The 17,853-nt window shown below is 36.8% G+C and overlaps 1 protein-coding gene across 28 annotated transcripts in view; it reads right to left on the bottom strand.

Moving 5' to 3' along the window:
• The window catches only part of EIF4G3 (eukaryotic translation initiation factor 4 gamma 3), a 309,641-nt gene that overhangs the window by 63,502 nt on the left and 228,286 nt on the right, over positions 1 to 17,853 (bottom strand). For 22 of the 28 annotated variants that reach the window (XM_053208300.1, XM_027060183.2, XM_053208293.1 and 19 more), the window contains 5 exons: positions 14,606 to 14,739; positions 12,697 to 12,816; positions 12,204 to 12,314; positions 6,522 to 6,692; positions 430 to 627 (listed from right to left, as the gene is read on the bottom strand). In XM_053208300.1, the coding sequence (XP_053064275.1) occupies positions 430 to 627; positions 6,522 to 6,692; positions 12,204 to 12,314; positions 12,697 to 12,816; positions 14,606 to 14,739 (734 nt within the window). Of the gene's footprint in view, positions 1 to 388; positions 628 to 6,521; positions 6,693 to 12,203; positions 12,315 to 12,696; positions 12,817 to 14,605; positions 14,740 to 17,853 lie in introns of all 28 variants that reach the window. The other 6 variants (XM_053208305.1, XM_053208272.1, XM_053208271.1 and 3 more) reach the window with 2 other exon arrangements.

Consider the following 17,853-nt stretch of genomic DNA (forward strand, 5'->3'; position numbering starts at 1 on the left):
GAACCTTTTATGACCTCAACTATCCTATCATTTTCACCAAGGCTCAAATTAGAGCAACTATATTTTTTAGTTTGGAATTAACTGTGAATACAAGCGTTCACTTTCTTTCTATAAGCAAACACACCTGGAAAAGTAGGTTGTTCATGACAATAATTTCACATTACTAATTTAAACCTTATTCAATATTGCTCACAATGGATGGGACCATATCAAGCCTATTTCAGTCTAGTCTCCATATCCCCTCCAAAGGTGACGATATATTTCAATAAAGCAAGATGCCTTTCATACATTGAGAATATTATATTAAAAAGTGCTAAAAATATATTCTCCCCTTTACGTTGCCCCAATAACACTTCTGGGAAGAATGTGTAGTGAGGGGAGAATATACCTCTTGGAGATTTCTGGTTTTACTCCTTCCTCTCTTCTTACCGTTACTAGACATCGACACATGTTTGCGTAAGCCACAGAGAAACTGGGCTCATCGATAGCCTTCTCAAAGACCAGGTCAATGACTCCCTTCAGCCGCTCCTCTGTGTCAACGGTAAGTCCTGACACTTGCTTCATCAGTTGGTTGAACATCTGTGGTGTCAATTTATTTAAGATACTTCGAACTTTTCTAAAAAGTTCCTAGAAGGGCCACAAAAAAGAAAAGAGTGTTATCGTAACTATGACAGGATGATTCTTTCTATAAGGATTAGTATTTTGTTTATAAGTTCAACTCCCCAAATTATTAACAAGGACTGTGAACTAATCAAAGAAATAATTAAATCCCATCTATTTTATTTTAATTATTAATTTTAACGTTTATTTATTTTTGAGAGAGAGAGACAGAGACAGAGATAGAGAATGAGTGGGGGAGGGGCAGAGAGAGAGGGAGACAGAGAATCTGAAGCAGGCTCCAGGCCCAGAGCTGCCAGCACAGACCCCAATGCAGGACTTGAACTCATGAACCATGAGATCATGACCTGAGCCAAAGCTGGACATTTAACCAACTAAGCCACCCAGGCGCCTCTAAATCCATCCATTTTAACAAAGAGCAAACAATTATACCACTTCTTTTTGCAACAGATGAGAATTCTAGGGATTAGTCATATTCACTGGTGGGAGTACACTCAGGGCAGTTTGGCAATGTGTATTAAGAGCTCTAAAACTGTGATGTATTTTTTTGAATCAACAATTATACTTTAAGAAATTTATTCATACTTAAGGATAAGTACGTAAGACTTTAGCCATAATGACTTCCTCCAGTAACTCTTTATAGCACATTAATGTGCTAAAATAGAAATCTATCTAAATTATGGCATAGAATACTAGGCAGGAGTTTTTTAAACTCTCATCTAAGTAGAAATATAAGAGAACTTCCACCACTAGAAAAAAGCACCTATAACTCTACTTTGTGGTGAACTAATGACTGCTTTCCTTGTAAGAATGGGAATCAGGCAAGAATGTCCATTTTCACCATCCTATTCAAAGTCATACTGGAGAGGTCCTCGTCAGTACCCTAAAGCAAAGAAAAAGAACTACAACCCATATAGATCGTAAATGAAGAAATAAGACTCTCTTCATAAAGGAGATGATTATCTTTGTAGAAAATCATAAGGAATCTACAAAAATTGATACTAGAACTAATAAATAAGTGTAGCAACACTGCAGAATACATGTTAACATACAAATATCAATTTTACTTGTATATATTAGCAACAAACAACTAGAAATTACATATTTTAAGACTACTATTTAACCATAGCACCAAAAACCATGAAATACGTGGTTAAGAACCTAACAAAATATCCATAGAAGCTGTATAATGAATACCATGAATCACTGATGAAAGAAATCAAGGAGGACCTAAATAAAATGAGATCTGGGTCATGTTCATGTATTAGAAGATCTATTATGGTTAAGTTGTCCATTTTCTCTAAACTGATCTACAGATTTAACATAATCACAATAAAAACCCTACTAGGGTTTTGGGGTAGTTTTTGGTAGAAATCAAGAAGCTGATTTGACTCTGAAAAGTCAAAGAAAAAAAAAAAAGAACAGCCTAAATGACTTTGAACAATAACAAAGTTGGGGGACTCCTACATCCTGATTTCAAAATTTACTACACAGAGTGTGGTATCGGTCAGAGGACAGACACACAGATTGGTAGAATAGAATCTAAGTCCAGAACTGGATTCACATACAACTGATTTTCAACAAAGGCGCAAAGGAAATTGAATGGACAAAGGATAATCCTTTCAACAATGGTGCTGGAACAACTAGATATCCATAAGGAAAAGAAGAAAAAAAAAAAAAAGAACCTAGATCCATACCTTGCATGAAACACAAAAATTAACTAAAACTGGATCACAGACCAAAATGTAAAACATAAAACCGTAAACTTCTAAAAAATAACAAAGGAGAAAAATTTTGCATTCTTGGGTTATGTAAAGATTTTTTAGGATATGACAGCAGAAGTACAACCTCTGAATACAAAAGTTGATACATTCCAACATGATCAAAGTTAAAAACTTCGGTTCTACAAGACACTATCAAGAGAATGCACCAACAAAACAGACTGGGAGAAAATTCTTGCAAACCACATATTTTATAAAAGATTTGTATCCAGAATATATGAAGAACACTCAAAAGTCAATGGTAAGAAACACCACCACCCACTGAAACAGGGAAAAAGATATGAACAGAAATTTTACCAAAGAAGATATAAGAATGGCAAATAAGCACTAAAAAGATGTGCTTATTCAATATTTTATTCATTTGGAAATGCAAACTGAAACAAGGAGATGCTACCACACATCCATCAGAATGGCTAGAATTTATAAAGCAGAAAATAACAAGTGCTGATGAAAAACTAAAACTCTCATGCCTTGCCAGTGGAAATGCAAACTGTTACAATAACCATCTTAGAAAACAGTTTGGCATTTTCTAATAAGGTTAAACCAATATCTACCACACAACTTATGGATCCCATAGCTAGGATCTGACCCAGCAATTGCACTACTAGGTGGTACCGGAGTGCTATTTCAAAGGGGCACATGCACCCCAACGTTTATGGCAGAGGTATTGACAATAGCCAAAGTATGGAAAGAGCCCAAATGTCCATCAACTGATGAAAGGATAAAGATGTGGTGTGTGTGTGTGTGTGCATGTGAGTGTGTATGTGTGTGCGCGCGTGTGTATATATGTATATGTATATATATATATGTATATGTATATATATATATATATATACATATACATATATATATACATATATACACACGCGCGCACACACCCTGGAATATTACTTGATCAAAAAGAATGAATGCCTGCCATTTGCAACAATGTGGACGGAACTAGAGCATATTATGCTAAGCGACATCAGTCAGTCAGAGAAAGACATTGTAAGATTTCGCTCATATGTGAAATTTAAGAAACAAAACATATGAATACAGGGGAAGGGAAGGAAAAATAAGACAAAAACAGAGAGGGAGACAAACCACAAGAGACTCTTAAATACAGAGAACAAACTGAGGGTTTTGGTGGAGAGGTAGGTGGGGGAATGGGCTACCTGGGTGATGGGCATTAAGGAAGGCACTTGTTGGAAAGAGCACGGGTTTTATATGTAAGTGATGAATCACTGGGTTCTACTCCTGAAATCAATACTACATTGTATGTTAACTAACTTGAGTTTAAGTAAGTTAATTAAAATTAAAAAAAAAAAAAACCTTCAAATATCTTCACATATTTCAGATGATAATTTAAGCTAAAAAATAGGATTAAAGAAGGTTAGTTATTAATGTAATGCACAGCATGGTGACTGAAGTTAATACCATACTACATATTTGAAAGCTGGTAAGAGGTAGCTCTTAAAGGTTTTCATTACAAGAAAAAAGAATTTGTAACTCTGTATGATGACAGATGTTAACTGGACTAACTGTGGTGATCAATTTTGCAGTACATACAAATGTTAAGTCATTACAGTGTATAAACCGTATACATACAGTGTGTAAATCAGGTACAGTTAACTGCCTTCCAGACTACCGAACTTTAGCTGCAGAGACAAGGTAACTGCAAGTCAAGTGACGGAGCAAACAGGCGGTGGAGTAGGAGCCACAGGAGGGAGTAGTTTACACACATGAGAGGTCAGAGGCAATGGTTAGGGAGCAAATGAGAATTGAGCCAGGTTATGAGGAACAAAAATAGCTAGCTGAGTGACTGTGTGTCAACTGTACTTAAATAAAAACTGAAATTAAAAAGAAAAAAAAAAAACCAACAACTACCCAAATGAAAAGAAAGGGAAGAAGTCATTTTAGAAAGGGAAAAGGAAGGAGTTATGTGTGAGGGTTTTCTCTTTGGGGACTAGAGAAAAACAAGGAAAGACCAGAGGACTAGTGTGCAAGTTGTAAGACAAAAGGAGGCATTTATTTATTTATTTGAAAATGAGGTCATTAAAGACAGTTTAAAAGCTAGGGTGGAGAGCTCAAAATCAGTTCCTCAGGTAGAGGAGTCACGCAGAAGTGGCAGGAATGTTGTAGCAAGAGAAGAGAGACAGGAGCAGTAACCTCAGGAACCGCCTGAGGAACCAGTACGTGTGGTAGGAGTCTAGACGTGTCATGAGAACCCCCTCATGGAAAAGATGAAATATTACGATCGAGGAAAAATAAGGCCATTGGTATTATTCCTCGTGTTATTAGAATACAGTGGCAGGAATGAAGTCCAAGTGAAAGAGTTTTCTGGAAGTGGAGGTGACAACAAAACCACTGTTTCGATAAAAAAGGAAAGGCACAGAATTAGCAGGAGCACAGGTGAACGTGATGTGCACCTATGCAGCAGAGAAAAAGGAGAGGGAATGGAACACAGATGCTCCGGGACTTAGAAGAAAAATTCTCAAGAACAAGAGAACTGTACCCGTCCTACAAAAGAAGTCTATTAATTCTTCACTAGATTTGCTTTAGTCACTAAGGAAAACTTAGCCAATTAATGAAGGATATATCAATGCAATATTATTATTATGTTTCTGAAATAACCAACAATAGGGAGAACTCTGGGTAATTTAACTTCTCAAAACTTCAGTGTTCTCCTACATAAAAGAAGGACAGTCTATTGCCTCCTTGGTAGCTGCTACAAGAATCGAATGAAGTAAGGTACTTGTATTAGTGCCTTAACTACTAAAACAAGACCTCATCTTCATCATCAATGATAAAGATTCAGCAGGAATTCTAATTCTTTGCAAGCTATTTAGGCATGTTATCATTAAACACTTCTCACAGGGATTGGAAGGAGAGATGCAGAAGGTTTTTTTTTTTTCAAAGCTGAGATACACTGAAAAGAAATTCAGGAAAGATCAGGTACTTGATTTCAGTGAATTTGGAGAAGGGCGTGCTTACGGACAAATATCTGGGGCAATCTGTAAAAAGATGAACAAAGGCAAGTAACCAATTAAGGTTCGAGAGCATGGCTTTGTGATGAATAAGTTCATCTTGGTCTTGACTTCATATGAACCAACTGCCATCGGTTAGTTTATTCATTTAACAGGTATACTGAGTAAATACTATGTATGTGGTTCTGCGTTGGTGTTGAATCAAAATCAAGATTTATAAGGCACACTCTGACCCAGGAACATCCTACTGAGTACCCAAGTGGGCTCTAGGGAGCATGCCAACTGCTTTATAATACTTTATTTAATTGTTACAATAGTCCAATGAGGTAGATAATATTAGTATCTTCATTTTACAGTTGAGATTAAAAAACTGCCTAATAGAACTTGCATCCGTCTCCAGAGCTAAAGCTTTGATTGCTATATTAAACTATTCATGTTGAGAGGAAAGATATTTAAGGAATGAGACACTGAAAAGTCAGCATATGACCTGTGATGCCTGGCTCTGACAGGTGCAAAATTCAAGAGGGGACTCTAGTCTTGGTGCCTAGAAGCAAAAACATCCAAAAAAGATAACAGAGCTAACTTAAAGACAGGAAATGGCATTGTATGTATAGCAAATGATGAATCAAGATGACATAATTTGACAAAAAAAATAATTTTGTTTGGATTAAAGGAATTCATTCAATTTACCGTAAGGAGTTCTGCAGGAAGGTATGCATAGAAAGATGCAAAGAATTCAATTTTATTCCAAAAGACTAAAACATGATTGGTTTCTCAATTCTAACTTATTAGAAACGAAAGTCTGACAAGGAGACATAAAGCAATATGCTAACTAGACTAGCATACGGTACTCACGGAGAACCTAAAAACACATTTTTAAGAAAAGCAAACATTGATCTAAGCCTGAATGACTGAAGTCTAGGACACATAACCCTCTAGACATAGAGTGTCTTGAAAAACAAACACAAGAGATATCTGGCACCCATTATGCTAGACCTTTTACGATAATGCTTTTAAAAGCAAAAAAATTAAAGTCTTAAAAATTTCTATATACTCATATACTAATATACTAATAGGACAAAATGACAAGTTAAAGCAAATTAAAACAACAGCATTATAATTCCAAAATAATGTTAGAATGTACTTCTAATCTCACCTGGGTTTTAATGTTTTCAGGATCCTCAGCTTGGCTGTCTCGTTTTTGGCTGGGCTTCCAGGCATTCTCTGCCTTTTTCAGGTGTACATCTTCTTTCACAGAGACTGTAATGATCTTCCTGGGCTCTCTTCTCTGGCCAGGTTGAGATCTCCGCGGTCCAACGTTCAACAACTAGGACAAGAATATTCTTTATTGTATCTACAGAGAGTACTTAAAATTTACTGCCTCTTCTGTGCGGTTCAAGTCAAGCCTGATGATCACATCAAGTACTTCCTAGATGTAAAGATGGGTATTAAGCACTCACTTTAGATGTGATTTTTTGCGGGGGGGGGGGGGGGGGGGGGATGTGAGAGGACAACCTTACAATACCGTCAATGTAATGTTCTCCACTACTACTGTTTTTAATTCTGAAAATAAAGTGATGAAAAATTAGGTCTGATACTGCTATTGTTTCTAACAAAAAAGACTACCCTTAAACTGAAGCTTTATTTTTTACTTGTTGTGGGACTTTGGACTGCTGACTTGAATAATCATAAAAATTCATAGGCAGTAATCATCACAGTTACAAATCTACTTCAAAAACTAGGTTTCTAAACTTGCAGCATGAAACGAAAATGCACTTTTATCACAAAAATTCTCTGCAGTGTAGACACCCAGCCTTACTACAGATTTTAATGGATCTCTCTAAGTTCCTGCTAGAGTCCCACCCACCACTGTACTCATTCTGTTAAAAACCATTTGCTGGTATGTTGTAATGGTCGTCGAATTACGAACGGTTACTGCAAGAGATAATGGAGGAAAAGTTACACGCGGTGTATTAAAATATCCATAATACTTGTGATCTTAAATGCAAGGAAATAAGTTTTTAAGATTAAACACTTGGGTTGATACTAAGTTCTGCTACTCCCAGATCTGTTGCATACTGACAGCCTTTACTTTCTTTGATATACCATTTTCTAAATGCTGACTAAATACTGTAATTAGACTTCAAGAGGGAAGAAAAAAAAACTTCACACAAGACCTAGAGATCAGAATCATATCTCTTTTAGTGCCTCAATACTGCCCTTTTGAATGTATATAAAGCTTCAGAGAAGGAAGCAGAAACTTAAATTTCATGCTTTATATACAAAAACAAAAACAAAAACAAAACAAAAAACAGGTTCTAAGAGATACATGGTCTTAGTTAGGCCTAAGCTCATAAGCCTGAAAGCCTTTCAACAATAATTATACTTCACCATCCACCCTAATTAGGAATAGTAGTATCAAGGATGTATCAGGATCAAAAGACAGAATTTCTGGGCAATACAAACCGATTTTGTCAAATACATCTAGCTAAGCACTCAGCATAAAAGACACAATCTCAGAATGCTTAGCAAACATTAAAAAACCTGAGGTCAGATAAATGCAGAGGTACCACACACGGTGTAAGTAAAAAAGAACTGAAGAGGACCAAGCTGGAAAAGTACTAACAGGGAATGGTGGCTAAATTGGACAGTACTACTATAAAAATACTTATTTGTAACTGAAACATTGATATAGTAGCCCAGACAAAACAATTCTGTAAGAGAATGCAGTACACCGATTATCTGATTTTTATAATTCAGGTTATAGTCTAGTGTTCACTTACAGGAGTTAAATCTTTTTCAATACTTGAATAAGTTCATATAAACAATTCTATCACAAGATATTCAAATTAATCCATGCATGTGCATGTAAGAATTTGTTAAGAACAAAGACTAATGGGTGTAATGAAAGGTAATTATGTCAAAATCAGGTAAGAGCCATAGTAAGCATAATTTGGGATATAATTTTAATTATGTTTGAATGAAGTAGGAAATTTCCATTTCCAGAAAGTTATGGAAACATCAATGAATATGCCATGAAATCTGAATCTACAAAGTAAATATGACTTATGCCAGGTGCCTTTACCAGATCTAAGTATGTATAGATTTCAAGCGAGCTGCAGAAAATATAAAGATGTGAGAAACATTACTAAATAGATAACAACGTTTGAAAGGAAAAAACGTTTTGAAAAGGTAACATGAGTTGTTCGTCCCAGATAAAGAGTTGGTTTATCACCTATGTGCAAGCTCCCAAGGCAACCTTAAAAATTATTATTTGGCTCACTGGCTATAACTAAGACAGATACTGTTCACAAATATTTATCCAAGTATATTGAGTCCCCAACGGATTTATTATACTTATAAATGCTTAACACACTTGATAAATTATTCTCTAATGTACTCATGTTTACACTACCTGGAAGGACTATGGTACAGCAGAAAAGAGAGGCAGATTAGAAGACAAAAGAACTGTGGACTTCTGAGTTCAATTCTGCTAATTATAAGCAAAGTTACTGTGAGCCAGTCTCTTAACATTGTTGAACTTAGGTTTTCTCATATATTAAATGCTGGTCCTACCTACAAAGTTATTATGAGGATCAGAGACATACGGGATATAAAAGGACCTTAAAAACTAGGTAAGGTGGGGCACCTGGGTGGCTCAATCAGTCGGTTGGGTGTCCAACTTCTACTCAGGTCATTATCTCACAGCTCATGGGTTCAAGCCCCACATCGGGCTCTGTGGTGTCAGTAGAGTCCACTTCAGCTCCTCTGCCCCTTTCTCTCTCTGCCCCTCCCCTACTCTTCTCTCTCAAAAATTAATAAACATTAAAAAACAAACAAACAGGTAAGTGATCATCAAAAAAAAAAAAAAAAAAAAAAAGAAAAACAACTTTTTAAAAAGTGGTATCTGTAATGGTATAATTACCCTTAAATACTTCATGTCCTTTGCATGTGTGTGGAAAACAATACAATTGTGAAATGTATCACATCCTTCAGAAAATGTGCCATATATAATGAATGATTTATTTACTAAACACGAACAAAACCCAGGATCCTGTATTATGAGCTAAGGAGGAAATATTTAACAAAAAACGAAGCCTGTTAAAAGAAACAATCCTGATTGGAAGAGGAACTTCCAGGTTGAAAGAGGAATTTTAAGGTACAATGTGTTCACGGCTCAGGGCCCAAAAATAGCACAACTCAAATGAAGCATCAAAATTTGGCGTTGATAAACTAGTAAGCTGCAGATTTTTTTTTCTGACGAATTTAAGTTTAAACTTTTTTACTGACTATCATATATTTCTCTTAAATGTATTAAATAAGAAGTCATACCCATCTCTGCTTTAGAATTTAGTACACATCGCTCTTATCTCCTTCGGAGACTGTTAATCTCAAACTCCTCTGCTTACCTGGATTAATCCAGGAAAACAGGACCAATATTCATCCTACCAAGTTTTGAAGAAAGATAAGCAAGTGTTCCTTTAAGGACGGAAGGATGATATAAACTCAGAAAACCTCTTTACCCCTAGGATTTTTATAATAGCTCAGCTAAATAAATGTGAAATTACTAGTCTACGCCCACTGCCTCTCTCTCAGTACATTTCCTTTGGGGCACTTTCTGTGATGTCTACCCAGATTACTATTAAAATTAGCATCACAATTCCTAAGTAATTTGACTTTTATTTATTTATTTTAATGTTTTATTTATTTTTTGAGAGAAAGGGAATGGGCAGAAGTGGGGCGGGGGGGGGAAGGGGGACAGAGGATATGAAGCAGGCTCTGCACTGACAGGCTGACAGCAACGAGCCTGATGTAGGGCTCGTACTCTCAAATTGTGAGATCACGACCTGAGTGTAAGTCAGATGCTCAACTTCGTCTGAGCCATCCAGGTGACCTTAAGTAATCTGACTTTTAAAAAACTACAGAGAGGATACTGCCTGAGTGCTTCTAATGGATATGTACGTTACTATCCATAAAAAGACCTTTATGTTGGAAGATTTTATGTAACTGCATGACATGTTAAAACAACTGCTATGCATTCAACATATTTTATAACACCTCTTTTGCAGGAAAGTTCATACTAGGAGTCATAGTTACTTAAGCCACACCATGAACCATACCTAGTAGATCGCAAGATCTTTGGGTGGTAATCATTTATAAGTCAATGGGGAGCTGGGAAAAATGATTAGAGGAAGTTCCGAACCAAAAACTATGAAGAGCAGGGCTGCTGCTTTTTCCCAAACAGCATCATTAACTGTTCCTTTATATGTCAGACATCTACATCCTATGAAACTCCCATCTGAATCTACAACAACATACCAAGGGAAGCAGCACAAATTAAGCAAAGAATGTTTGTTAGCTATGGGAGATGCTGGAAAAGTAATTACTTGCATTAAGGCTTAACATATCAGTATTACTCTGATGAGTCTCAATTTTGCTTAAAAATTAGCTTGTGGCACATGACAGAGCTATTTAAAGAAAGTGAAATAACTGACTTTTTTGGAGACATTACAAATTCTTGATAATGGCTCATTTCCAATCACATTACTTTGAATGCACCAAATAACTCATTTATATGATACAAGTAAGCATGTAGATTAGTGGGCAAACATACATTGTGATAGTTTCAAAATTCATTTTCTAATTTCAGTGTTTTAAAAGAAATGGAGCTTATTCTAAATTCACAGTATTTCCTTTTAGCTATACCTAATTCTATAGCGAGCTGGTGATAAAAAGGGACAGACAGCACACGCTGCAAGAGGAGACGCAACAAATCATACCTTCTGTGAAGGACATATGAACAACACAGAGCAATATGATAAGGACAGATGCTGTTAACCAGAGAGAAATCAAAACAGCATCAACGTTATTTCCAATGTGTGGCAAAACAAAGATATAAATCAAAACCGAAACTAAAACACAAATAAACACTAACAGAAACACAACTTTAAATCACCAAAAAGGGAAATGCTGAAAAATAAAGCATCAAATGGTTTCTAGAAAGCTGCTTTCTACGACTTTCTGGTGAAAGACTTTCACTCTTTAGAAAAAAATTTTAATTTAGTATTTACAGAAAATAAAGATTCAGTTTCAATCCTGTGTGAGAACAGAATATCACACACAGAGATACCTTTAAGATGTTGATGCTCACTAAATAATATGCTTCAAATTACGGATATTTTCTGTAGGTTTTGCAAAGCCTCCAACACATTGTAGGCACTGAGGTATTTTTAATTAGTGTCTGGCTGCAGGCAAACAACAAATAATTCAAATCTCTACCAAGTGGCATTAGTTTCTGATGATACAGTCTTATTTCGAAGCAGGTATCAAAAGTTGCCATTCCAGAAATAAAAAGGTGATGGGGAAATAAAAAGTGTCACCTTAAATAAAAATATTTTTACAAACATAAAATAAAGTTGTCTTAACAAGGTGATCTGCGAATGTATATCAAACCCCCAGCTCCTCCCCAAGTTTCAATTAAGCCCTCTCAATACCATTCCAACGAGGGGGAAAAAAAGGTATTCACATCATCGGCAACTTTCCCCCATGCTTTCTGCAAGTCTACAAAGCATGGAGTAGGCACAGCCTGCCGCATCCTGCACAGGGCAGTGCCCCAGCATAACTCCACTGGTGATGTCACTTCTACCGCTGAAGAGCCTGCTACTGGGGGTGTAAAGGCAACCTGCAGTTTATGAATACTGCACTCTTTTGTACGTGTCATTTGTTCATATTTTGACTTCACAACCTACAGTAAGTGAGAAGAACAAAACAGAAAATATCGTAACACCAGAGACTCTTGTTAAAAAAAAAAAAGAAAAAAAAAAAAGATTCAGCGCACCCCAAGAGGCAGGCTCTTCAGGGGTGGGTGCGACATTGCCAGTGGAGCGCAAGCTGGGGCTTTGCTCTGTTCCAGAATTGGCGATCCATGCCTGCTCTGCACTTTGCAAATCTGTAGAAACAAAGACAAAGAGATGACCATTAGCTGAATGTCATCAGAGATCTCAACTGTATCAGGGCACCTCAAAACAAACCAGAAATCCTATTTAGGTTTGGCTCTATTTTTAATCCATCTGCAGTTCATTTGAATGGAAAAACATATGAAAAAAAAATCGAGACCAAATTAATGCAGACCAACTTCTCTCAAGTAAAAATGACTCAAATGTATTCTTTATTTGCTTTAATGTTAGTATGGAAAAAAGGAGAGTCTTCACCTCTTCCACTTCTTGGTTAGAAGAATCAATGAAAAAAAGCCGTTCTCTTGCTGTGAGACAAGATGTCATGAAGTCTATGACAGTTTGTAACTAATTGGGTTGTAGGAAACTTGCACTTACAGGTACACCTCTTCCACCAGGGGTTTGCCTTCCAAAATCTGCAAAGGCTGGAGTAAAATCTGGTCCTCGAGGCAAAATCCGAGGATCCAGAGTTCGCATTGGCAATTTGGGTTGGTTGATCTGCATGAAGAAGCAAAGGAAAGTTTAACACAAGTTCCAAAGCGTTCAGTGCCAAAAAGGCAAAAACCTAGACAGAAAAGATGGATCAGCTAAAATGATAAGCACTGGCTTTCTGAACGAGCAAAGTCCTATGTGAACCATGGTCCCTCCTCCAGACTAGCCTTAGAGCCCTTAGGTCAGTAATCGCTTTCTGGTGCCCTGGGACTGATTAGGCCTAAAAATTCCCGAGGGGAGGCTAAACACAATCAGTAGACTGGCTTACCAGACACTCAGGACCAGCAGAATGGCACAAGAAGAGCTATGAGAACCAATGAACTAGGAGCAAATTTGGGGATTTTTTTCCAGGATATTCACCAGGACATCATAGCAACTTATCTAGAGGAATCCTGCCATAGCTCATTTTGATTTTGTTGCTGTTGCCTTACAGTTAGTAAAGTATGTATTTTGAGTGACAGTAAGTCTCTAAAGGAGATATTTTTCATGTGTGATCACCATTTAAAATCTCACTTGGTTTGCCTTATTAACGGGAGGTATAGACATATAATGTGACTACAGACTAAAAAAGCTAAGTAGCTCAGGGAGAAGTCAACTAATAAATGGATGCAGTCAGAAAACTATTAGGAGGACAAGAAGAGTTATTTCCTAGAGGATAATCTAATTTAAGTGTATATAAAACCTCCCCTTGTAAAGTAGTCTCAAATGAGCACTACCAAATAAGTACCTAAGAGAGATTCAGATACCAAGAGAAATAAGAAAACCTATTGCTTTAAAAGAGGAAACTAATACAAATATGGTCTGGATAAGCAGCTGCTGGGAATCTCAAAAAGAGGTAGATCTCCTTCTGTAAGATAGTTACCATCTACACGTCACTAAAGATTAATAGTTTCTTTTTAAAACAAAAGTATTTTTTTTTATATTTTATTAAAAAAAATTTTTTTTACATTTATTTATTTTTGAGAAACAGAGTGAGACAAAGTGTGAGCGGGGGAGGGGCAGAGAGAGGACACACAGAATCTGAAGCAGGCTCCAGGCTCTGAGCAAGCGGTCAGCACAGAGCCTGATGTGGGGCTCGAACCCACAGACTGTGAGATCATGACCTGAGCCGAAGTCGGACGCTCAACCGACTGAGCCACCCAGGCGCCCCAAAACAAAAGTATTTTAAGCTTGGTCACCAGCACTGGTTCATCATTTATACACACACACACGTGTGTGTGTGTGTGTATAGTTACTTGGGCAGATATGCATCTGACTCTACTCTTTTTAATTTAATAAAGACAAAATAAACACTGTACTAATTTTCTGTATGCACCATTAGGATCAGATGTTAAAAGAAAGGGTGCCTATTTATTTGCCAGAAGTGAAGATGAATCACTGTAAGTATGTATTAGGGAAATTCTGAGATACAATCTGACCTGTCCTCAATGCCATTCTAATTCTATACTGAAATTTTAGAATAGTGAAGAAAGAGCTCCATATCACTTTAGCCATAGTAGCCCAACAGACAAACGTTTTTCACCATATCACTAGGCAACAACTGGAATAAGCAGACAATTAATCAATTTTAAAACTTCACCATTCAAATATGGGCCAAACCCCAAGGTTACAGCAATCTATAGTAAACCTCAAATCCAACAGCACTATGTAGGAAAACTATAATACATGAACATATATTAGAATTCAAATACATTTAGTCTAATAATTCCTAAAAATTGCTCATACTTCATATATTTATACTGATAAAACCAGTTCCCACCAGAAAGACATAGCTTTCTCTGAGTATGTTGCTTACTTTGTCCAGAACCACGTCACTGATGGGAGGCAGGCCCTCTGGTTTCTGTATACAGGCTGGCATGAACTGAAAGTCCAGCAAAAACTCCCTGTCATACTGCTTCTTGCCCTCAGTATCAGCAGGCTTCCAGGAATCTAGAAAAAGGGATGTAGGCAGACAAGTGTCTATAGGGTCATTATATATATAACCAGTAAGAGTACAAATTAGATTCCAGTACTGACTTTACTTTGTCACAGACAGAAACACAAAGCAAACACTGAGCTACACTCAGAAAATGTCATGTAAAAATTTCAAACTGCCATTTGTTCCTTTATCCCTTCTAGATACCTTTGGATAGTAAACTGACATTATTACAGAAACCACTTAATATAAACTACCAAGCCCTTCAGTATCTCAGAAATAAGAGATCTAATAATACTCTTTGGTTTCATATAGAAGGATTCTTTGGTTGTTCACTTGGAAATATTTTGGGGGGAAAAGGCAAAAGGACACAAAACAAACACAAATAACTTATTTAAGATTCTGAAACGGCTAAGCAGTTAAATACATTTTTTCCCCCCCGACAATGGTTTATTCTATTTTGGAAGTATAGTTGACTTACAATATTGTATTCATCTCAGGTACACAAGACAGTGGCTCGACAATTCTATACATTAATAAAGGCTCACCACAGTAAGTGTAGTTAAGCATCTTGTCACCATATGAAGTTAATGTAATCTTATTGACTATATTCCCTGTGCTGTACTTTTCATCCCTGTGACTTATTCATTTTGTAACTGGGAGTCTGACCTTCTTAATCTGTTCACCATTCTTGCCAACCCCTCATCAACCTCCCCTCTGGCAATCACAGGTTGTTCTCTGTATTTATCAGTCTATTTCTGTTTTTCTGTTTGTTTTTTAGATTCCACATATGAAGTGAAATCGTATGGTATTTGTCTTTTTCTGTCTGACTTATTTCACTATGCAAAATACCCTCCAGGTCCATCCATGTTGTTGCAAATGGCAAGATTTCATTCTTTTTTTTTTTTACAGCTGAGTAATACTTCACAGTGTGTGTATACACGCATGCATGCACATACTCATGTATATACACACATCTTTGTTATCCATTCCTTTATCAGTGGACACACAGGTTGTTTACATATCTTGGCTATTGTAAACAATGCTGCAATAAACATGAGGGTGCATATATCTTTTTGAATTTCTATTTCTGTTCTCCTTGGGTAAATACCCAAAAGTAGAATTACTAACTCATATGGTATTTCTACTTTTAATTTTTTGAGAAACACCCATACTGTTTTCTATAGTAGCTACAATGGCAATGGTTTTATTCCCACCAGTAGTGCATGGGGGTTCCCTCTTCATAACCTCACCAACACTGTTATTTATTTCTTGCTTTTGATACTAGTCATTCTGACTGGTGTGAGGTGGTATCTCATTGTGGTTTTGATTTGCAGTTCCCTGGTAATTAGTGATGTTGAGCATCTTCTCATGTGTCTATTCAAGTCCTCTGCCCATTTTTGAACTTGGATTATTTGGGGTTTGTTTTGTGGAGTTGTATGAGTTCTTTATGTATTTTGGATAATAACCCCTTAGCACTGCTGACTACAGTTTACTGTGAAGAAAATAATGTACTTGCTTGCTGAGACAAAACTGGGAAGGCACATATTCTTCAAAAATCCTGACACACTCTTGATTTTTTATAAATTGCATTTATTGAAGTAATCTCTACATTCAACGTGGGGATTGAACTCATGACACTGAGATCAAGAGTCGCATGCTCTCTTGACCGAGCCAGTCAGGAGTTAATACGTCCTCAGAGTTAATACGTTCAATATTAATTTTAAATTAGTTTTTTGCCATAGCGTTACTTTGTTACTATGACTATTGTTACAGCTATCATTTCTCATAATCCTAATTTCATTATATAAAGTTGGAGAATTTCTTGAAATTTTTGTTGGATCATAGAAGCAAGTCACAGCATTTTTCTTTTAATTAACAAAACTTTCATCAAACCCATGCCCCAGATCACTTCATGATAATACTACTTTACATTAGTGGTTTTTAAGGTGTAGGTGATAGACTCATGATGGCCTGTGAGAACACTGCAGATATTTTCAACCAAATCCTCATTACCTTATTGTATTCATTAAAAGGCAGACAGTTTATTGGGATCTAAATTTTATTTTTATTTAAAAAATGTTTTCAATGTTTATTTATTTTTGAGAGAGAGACAGAGCATGAATGGGAGAGAGGAGGAGAGAGAGGGGGATATAGAATCCAAAGCAGGCTCCAGGCTCTGAGCTGTCAGCACAGAGCCTGATGCGGGGCTCAAACCCACAAACTGCAAGATCGTAACCTGAGCCAAAGTCAGATGCTTAACTGACCAAGCCACACAGGGGCCCCTGAGACCTAAATTTTAAACTGCCCTTTTTCTAGTTATTGCTAGTGTATGTTACAGAGGCAAAAGGCAGTTTAGTGTTTCAATACAGTTGGGGTCTATAGTTGTGCACTTATTCTTTGCCAAATAGAAGGATAAGAATATAACTGACAGGGGGTGCCTGGCTGGCTCAGTTCGTAGAGCATGCGACTTTCGACCTTGGGGGAGGGAGTTTGAGTCCCACACTGGGCATAGAGGTTACTAAAAATACACTCCCCCCCGACTCCCAGAGATATAGCTGACATGGTCCTAAACATGATAAGCGTCTCAATCTCCTGAAGGACTGTTGGTAGCCACAGGTACTTCGTGATATGATACAAGCCTAGATTTTTAGAAGTAATTTCAGTACACTGAATCCTTAAAGTTAAAAAAAAAAACCTACTATAGCATGGCCTTACAATTTCATAAAACCCATTAGCAGCAGTTTACTGGTAGTGAAAAGACCAGTATATTAAGGTGCTATCAATAATCAGTGACTTTCAAACATTTTTGACTACAACTCACAGTAAGAAATATAACAACTTTATGACCCAGAACAAATACATATATAAAAGATACAAAAGTTTCTTAAAACACGGTCTACCCTTACTCCAGTAATGCACTGACATGTTTTTACCGTTCTCCATTTTATTTTAAAAATTTTTGTAAGTTTATTTATTTTGAGAGAGAAAGCACGAATGGGGGGAAGGGCAGAGAGAGAAGAGAGATAGAGAGAAGCCCAAGCAAGCTTCACACTGTCAGTGCAGAGCCCGACGTGGGTCCCAGACCCATGAACTATGAGATCATGACCTGAGCCAAAGTTGGACAC

This window comes from Acinonyx jubatus, chromosome C1 (assembly GCF_027475565.1).
Source record: "Acinonyx jubatus isolate Ajub_Pintada_27869175 chromosome C1, VMU_Ajub_asm_v1.0, whole genome shotgun sequence".
In the NCBI taxonomy this organism is placed as follows: Eukaryota; Metazoa; Chordata; class Mammalia; order Carnivora; family Felidae; genus Acinonyx; species Acinonyx jubatus.